This window comes from Verticillium alfalfae, genomic scaffold, assembly GCF_000150825.1.
Source record: "Verticillium alfalfae VaMs.102 supercont1.5 genomic scaffold, whole genome shotgun sequence".
Lineage (NCBI taxonomy): Eukaryota > Fungi > Ascomycota > Sordariomycetes > Glomerellales > Plectosphaerellaceae > Verticillium > Verticillium alfalfae.
Window position 1 is genome coordinate 689,168 of NW_003315034.1, and position 7,303 is coordinate 696,470.

General features: G+C 55.8%; 1 protein-coding gene across 1 annotated transcript; it reads right to left on the bottom strand.

Annotated features, from left to right (window-relative positions):
• Positions 1-5,410: 5,410 nt before the first annotated feature.
• Positions 5,411-6,615, bottom strand: VDBG_04534 (maintenance of ploidy protein mob2; the record flags this gene model as incomplete). The annotated part of the gene is made up of 4 exons (XM_003004882.1): positions 5,411-5,957; positions 6,008-6,119; positions 6,176-6,543; positions 6,581-6,615. The coding sequence occupies 4 exons, from the start codon at positions 6,613-6,615 to the stop codon at positions 5,411-5,413; spliced, it is 1,062 nt and encodes a 353-aa protein (XP_003004928.1).
• Between the last annotated feature and the right edge of the window lie 688 nt (positions 6,616-7,303).

Sequence of the window (7,303 nt, forward strand, 5' to 3'; positions counted from 1 at the left end):
CGGAAAGTTACAAATACAAATGATCCCAGCTAACCATGGTGAGTGTCGACTACGGTTGAAAGCTGGTTGCGGTCATGCTCTGCCCATCTTTGGTGGGCCACCTCGATTCTTCCTTCTTCAAACAGGTTGGGGAAAGAGTCTATTCCGCTTACCGCACCCAGCGACAAGAGGCCACCCCCCCCAGTTTCTGCTTCCGCCGGGCTCCTCATGGCGAAAGCCCTCCACCACCAAATCACCCCAAAGTGAGGCGGGCGAGCTTTTGCTACATCCACCACCCTCTCTTGACACTCGGCACCGCCTACGACGCTGCCTACCATCCCCGCCCACGCAAGAAGCCATCCCACGCGACGACGCAATCGCGGCCGTCTCGTCCCAACCCAGGCGCTTGGGCGTTGACGTCGCGCACCTGCTGTGTTTCACCTTTTTTATTTGCTTCTGGGGTGCGTAGATCAACAAGCTCTTGGTTCTTTCTCTGGCGCCAGTCATATTCCCGTCTGTCCATCAGCCAGCCATTGCTTGATGGCATGCGGTTCGGGCTATGAGCCAGCCGGAAGCATCCCGTTTGCGACACGTTGACTTCCTAGCCTTGGTTGACCTCGACCTTCTGCTAGGTGCCTGGGGAACAACATTCGTCGTGGCCATTCTGGCGCGCGAGGCCAGGCTGCACAGGAGCTCGGCTGATCCAGGTACAACCCAAGAACATTGTTGCCCAACCGGACATACGACATCTCGGTCAATTGGGGAGACAGGATGCCGCTCATGGCCGCCTATTGCGACCTCCCTCCTCTTTCCCGCTTGATTGCTGGTCAGTCATTATGCCCTGAGGGACGCGTGGCTGGAGGGCGGGCTGAACTAAACCCACAGAACGAGCCGGCCTGCTCGGCAACCGTGCTCGCCGATTGAAAGTAACAAAAATCCTGAGCCATCATCGCCATGTCCGGATCGTTGGTCATCAAAGAGATTGGTCTTGCGTCATTATTCATGCGTCGTCTTGTTACCTGTCTAAAGCAGGGAGGGTCGCTCTGGCGGGCTGTTTGCACGCGTCGCTGCCGAGCATCAAAGCTTCCAACCGTCGAGATGCTCGGGCTCCCCTCTGGCTTGTTTGTCTTGCAAGAACCTTGTTAGCGCCTGGAGCAAGGTCCATCGCTGAATGAAGAGAAATCACCCACGACAAAGCAGACTTGATGATAGACATTCGACAAGGCTGATCCTGGCGGGGCATCTCAAGTCTTTGTCAACCCCTGACCCCTGGCTACGCCGCCTCTTTCTTTTCTTCTTGTCCAGTTTCCAAGGTCAGCGTTTCCCGAAAACAGACCCCCGGTGAGGATCCCTAGCCTCAATCGGGCACCGCAAGCGATGGGTTCCTAGCTCAATCTCAACCTCCGCGCACCCGGGTCGGTACAGCGGCAAACGAGTTTTCGAGGGGCCCTGTCAGCAACGAATGTTGAGATGCATTGAGGTGTCTGGCATTCGCATCGCTGACAGGCAACATGGAATGATTCAGTCATCGGCCATGGTACCGATAATCAGTGCGTTCTTTCTGCTCAGCTTTCTGTCATAACAACCGCCTCGTTTGCCGTTGCATCCCGAGGCCTTCGTTTCAATGCCGGACTCCACCCTGAACGTCTGGAAGCCTTTCCGCCTTTCGATGGCCCCGCCCGGAGATTGGTACTTCAAGCAGAAGCAAGCACTACATCACTCGCTCCCAGCCCGCGACTCTACCATTGAGCTTTTGAGGTTCATTCTTACGAAGGTTTGCATTAGAATGGCGGTTTATCGCTCTAGTCAGGATTTTTGACGCCATGCCCTCGTACTATCAAGATGCTCCGGCTCCCCGGCCGCAATGCGCCTCTGTTCCTCCCAGGCTGGATTCCTATCTCGGAATGTTGTCTCGGCTCACGGTCAGCACTGCTACATCGATAAAGCTTTTTTTTCTGATTCAGCGTCTTCCACCGCCAGACTCTAGATGGCCAGAAACGAGAGCTGAAGTGGACTTCCGTCATGGGTTGGCGACTTCCCCGTCCATACAACAGGGGGCAATTATTGGCGGTGAAGCCAGGGGTCCGGGGTTCGGGTCCTGACTGGGCTTGCTCGTCGCGCTCGATCCATCAATATTGACGCGACCGACAAACAGGCGTCAAAGATCTTCTTCAGACCCTGTTTCTTCCCACAAAAGCGAGGTCCTCAAGACCCTTCGTCCCATGTTTCAGCCCACTATGCGACGAACCAACGCGCGCGATGATGACTTCTTTCGCTTGTAAGTCATAACCAGATGGCGGTCGACCGGCTCCGCTGAGGTCTACCTATCGCTCGTCGTCACCGACATCTATGCGCGCAATTATGCGACAAAAGAGCATCGAGGCTGCCGAAACGCACTTCTCACACGCCCAAGAAAGAACTCTTTGATCTCTGAGCTAGGCTGGCCCTCACATACGGGTTCGCAGAGTTTGGATCGCTCTGGCAAGCCTGGAACAAAAGACCGAGCTCTTGCCCTTGCGTTGTAGCGGCCCGGAAAGCGACATGATGCTAATGCGCCTGCGATGCGAAGGTAGTGAAACATGAGACTTCCAAGATCTCACGCATCGGTACCTGTTTGTTCGAGTGTTCTTGCCAATTGTCTCTTCTACCACGTTACACACTCCTTTGTCACCGGGCGGCCACAGGGCCTGAATTCATCACCTATCTTCTCCACCACGGTCACATTTGCCAGCCTTCCAGGATGGGCGAAAGCAACACACCCAAAGTTCTGATCCGCACCCCATTCTACTTGCTCACATTTTTCCTTTGACTCATCTATCCCGGCCCAGCAGGTTGGGTAGATTTGCTTCTTTGGTCCCACTTTTTGGCGCCTTTCTGCTGCTTGCCAGACGCCCGACCCAAGTTGGCGGTGAAGAAGGGGCCCCTGGCCCGCGGGAGACGGGATCCCCCCGGCGCCCCCTTGAGGAACCTTTCCTGATTTGATCCTTCTTGGCTTTACCTGCCTGGGAAGTTGTCGCCAGTGTCCAAGAGTGTAGCTAAAGCACAGGGAGCAACGCTGTAGTAGAGGGTCAGATGGCGTTTCCAGGCCGTGAGTTTCCCGAACTTGCCATCTTCCTCAGCCACTCGTCACGCCTCTGTGCGAAGCATCTGAAACCCTGCTGCGGTACAGCCGCTGGACACACGTCGGGCATTAGCTCGATCCTTTCCAACACTATTTGGGCTTGGGGTCTCTTTTTCAGAGACACGTTGGAAGAGCGGAGGGTTGTTTCAGAGGCGAGGGCACGTAGTAAAAGCAACAGGACAGAACAGCGGCATCCACTTCTCGTACGACTGCGTGCGTCATGACAGGGACTCGGGGGCGGAAGGGTTCTGACTTGACTCGGGATCATGCTCGTTTGATGGCTCTCCTAGAGCTTTGGGCGAAGATCACGGAGGGTCTAGACCGTCAACTGGATTTCGGGATCGACAGATCCTCCTCTGCGTGATGGCTGAATGATGAATGGCCTTGAGGCTGGGATCGTGATGGTGCCTGGACCTGGTCTTGTTCCAGTTCCTTGGTTCTTGGAGTTTTCATCAGTCTCTTCGCGCTTTGTTTCGCGAGGAGTGGGGGGTTTGTTTCTTCGTCGTAGCCAGACAAACACTTTAGGTTTGTGTTAGCGCTTTGGGATTTCCAAGAAGCCCAGAGGCACCGCAAGTGTGAGGCTGTTCAGCACCGGAGCTGTAGCAAGTGATCTGCCGCCTCGTGGTGCCCAACAGGCGCCCCGGCGTGCCTCGAGTCCCGTGGAAGAGGGCGGGGGGAGGGCAATCTTTTGTGTTGACAGTTACCTCATGCCTCGTGTCATGGCCGCGAGCAACTAGACCGATCGATCCCTTCCTCCCTAGGTCTCTTCGGTGATGCGTCTGCTCCGTTCGCCGCATGGCAGATCTGTTGACGCGTCCGCCGCGCGCCGCACGTCTTCGCCACTTCTCCCAAAGCCCCGCGTGAGTGCAAGGCGATCTCTTGACGAGTGCTTGATCCGGCCTGTTTTGTCGTCACGTTTTGCCTCCTCCGCGCCGTGTCTCATGCGCTACGGCGGCTGACGCAACGTGCCGCGTCATGTGATTCATTTTCCGGCCATGGCACGAGATGCGGGTGAGGGGTGGGATGTGCGAGCTCGCTCGGTGAGACTAGACAGAGAGGGGCAGGGTGGCACGTCGTGGGCGGATGTTCGAGGGTCGGGGAAGGAAGAGGGGCAGGGAATAATCGTCGGGTCGTGCTCGGCGAAATACAGGGCTTGCTTTGTTTGCCATCGGTGGACGATGTCTGTGTAGCGCGCGCCGTGCGTTCTGTGTCAAACTACGCGAGCGTGCGCTGGGGAAGGGCTCGGGGCCTGGTGCGATGCCGTGCCCGTCCTGTCAGAGCTGCAGATGGTGTTGTTGCCTTGGAGGGCAGTGTTCGGTCGTACTGTGAACCTGATGCTCGTGACAGAAAGACATGGACGGGGAGGTGAATCATGGATGCGCACTTGTTTACTGAACATGCAGTGCTCTTCTCCTGGCGACGGCATGTCTGGGATGTGTCTCTGTCGTCCGCCCAATCTTGCACTTGGCATACATGTGGTTGTCTGAGCATCAAGACCTGCCGGTCCGCATGGAGGACGGGCGGCTGGACGAATCATCAAAGCGGAATCAACTCGAGATAGACTTGTTGAAGGTGGTCCTCGCTTGGTGTGAGACATGTATACGAGATGCGGTGAATGATGTTACGAGCCCGTGGTCATCGGATCCAGATATCAAACTAGAATCATATAGAAAGTTCAGACACGAGAGGCCGCACGTTCAAGGATGACGATCCGGTTTTGGCGAATCTGTTTTCGACCACCAGTGTTGGTCTGAGCTACTCACTATTCCGATGTGATAGGAGCCTACGACGGAAGTTCAGAAAGGGACCATATCATAAGTGATAGTCATATGACAACATGCAGACATCACACCAACTCAAGTATCAAGGAATCGAAGCTTTACCTCGCACCAACCTGTTCGTGCGGTCGGAATGAGGCTGCGAAGAGGCAGACAACCTACATGTTCATGCGTTCAGCAGTCAGCGCTTGAAACCGCAGCGTGATATCACGTCAGTCGTTGGCGAGGTGCTCTCCTTCCAAGCAGACTATAAGCCCACGTCCTCTGGATTGAATGCGGGATCATTGGAAACAAGTCGCACGTTCAAATCTGTATCGGACTAAGCTAGACAAGCAACACCAAAGTCCAAGACACAGTCTGAGACAAACCCATCAACGGGCACATGATGCACAAGAACCAACTCCCACGTCATCATGATGAAACACCACCGTTTCCCCTGCCGCCGGTGTATCTTGTTCAAGAAACAGCCATATGTTCTCCCTCTCCCATGTGCGCCTAGAGCCCCAGCCACCAACACAATCGCAGACGCTGTCTAGACGACGCCAGCGAGCTGCAGCAGTCTCTCGCCAGCCTTGAGGTTCGCGTACTCGTAGGCCTTGCTCTCGGGGGGAAACGTGCCGTTGGCGGCCCACATGTCGATGAGGGGCTGCATGGGCTCGAGCTCGTGGGACTTGAGCAGGTCGAGGGCCGTGGCCGTGAGGACAAAGTGACTGAAGCAACTGTTGAGCTGCTTCTCGAGGTTGATGTGGTAGAAGGGGTCGGTGAAGTGAGCCCAGTACAGATGGGCGTAGACGCGGAACATCTGGCGGAAGATGGTCTGGCAAACGTCGATGAAGTTCTTGGGGAAGCCCGAGCGCTTGCCGATCCAGTCGGGCTCGCCACCAGGGCTGGAGAGCTGGGACAGCGGCGTCGTGGTGATGGAGGGGTTGTGCGCAAAGGAGACGCCCGAAGGGTCCGTGGGGAAGATGGCGAGGTCGTCAATCTTGCCAGAGATCCAGCGCTGCATCAGTGTCATGTATTCGTGGGCCGGCAGTTCGACCGGCTCGCGGCGGCTGTTGAGCCAGGTGAAGGAGTGGTTGCTGTACGCTGTTAGGAAAAGACAAGATGCGTTGCGGCTCGGCCAACGTACGCTCCGGCTGACATGCGAGGGCACGACGTCGCGTCGCAGACAGCTGTTCCGTCATCCTCCTTCTCATGGACGACTCGGACAAAGTTCCAGAGATTACGGTAGTGCTCAACGACTAGATCGAGTCAGTACAGTAGTCTCGTTTCTGTGGATTGCATGCGACAGCCGTACCTTGGTGCGCAATCCACTCGCCCTGCTCTACCGTCTTGGGCCGGGCACTCAACGTCATGAAGTTACCCTTGACGATGTGCTTTGCGTAAGTTGAGTTCAGCCATAGGGGCAGAGGGCGGGGTAGTTGATATGAGTCGAGGATTTCTTGCCCGGTTGCTGTGGCCTTGGCGGCGTCGTCTAGGCCAACACTCTGGGAGAATGATGGTGATGGGGGCAGGGGCGGCACCTTGGGGGCCAAGCTGGATGAGGACTGGCTGCCCTGCGACAGAGTCGTCGGCGACTGAGGGATTCCGGCACTCGAGGAGGTCGGGCTTCTGCTCTGGGGTCCCGACTTCTGCGATGCGCCGCCGCTGCGAAAGCGCGCATTACTGTTTGAAGCCGGATTAGTGTCTGGCTTTTGCGGACAGACGGAGGGCGTATGTCAAATCGCCAAGAATCATGTGGAAAACGAAGAATGAGATGAAGCATGACCTCAAGTGTGTGAAGGCGCGCCTATAACTTGACCAAGTGGACGAAATGAAGAAGCCAGGGGGATTGATGCCATGATGCAGGGGCGAAGAGGAAGCGACGTTGAAAAGCTGAGGATGGGAGTATACAGCACGAGGGTGTCTCATCAGTCTCCTTGTGATCCAACGTTTGCAAAGTTGAGTTTGCTCAGGATAGAGACTGGAGCAACAACTTAACAGATGTTACAGCTGTGAGCATCTGATCCTGAGGCCGTGATCTGGACGGGGACTTCCACCGTGAACTAGACATGCGAATACTGAAGCGATGCCGAGGGAAGAGAGAGTGTCAATTCCCACTTTCCTCCAAAGCCGATGACTAGGCACAAAGGAAGGAAAATCGGTTGCGACTCGCAGATATCTCGTGATAAACCACACGATTGGGGCCTTGAGATAGGGTTGCGAGACCGAGTGATTGGTCTAGTCGAGTCGTGACCTTGATTGTCGGCGTCGACACCTTGTAGATTATTCTTCCAAGGTCGAAGACTGTTGAGTGTCAAGGAAACTGATGAAGCAACATCTAGGTCCCGTTCGAGCTCATATGCGATCGCAGGCTCCATGGTGTGCCCCGCAGTGGTGTAGTCCAGACAAGGATAGCGGACGCGAGGCGGTGTGGCATGATCTC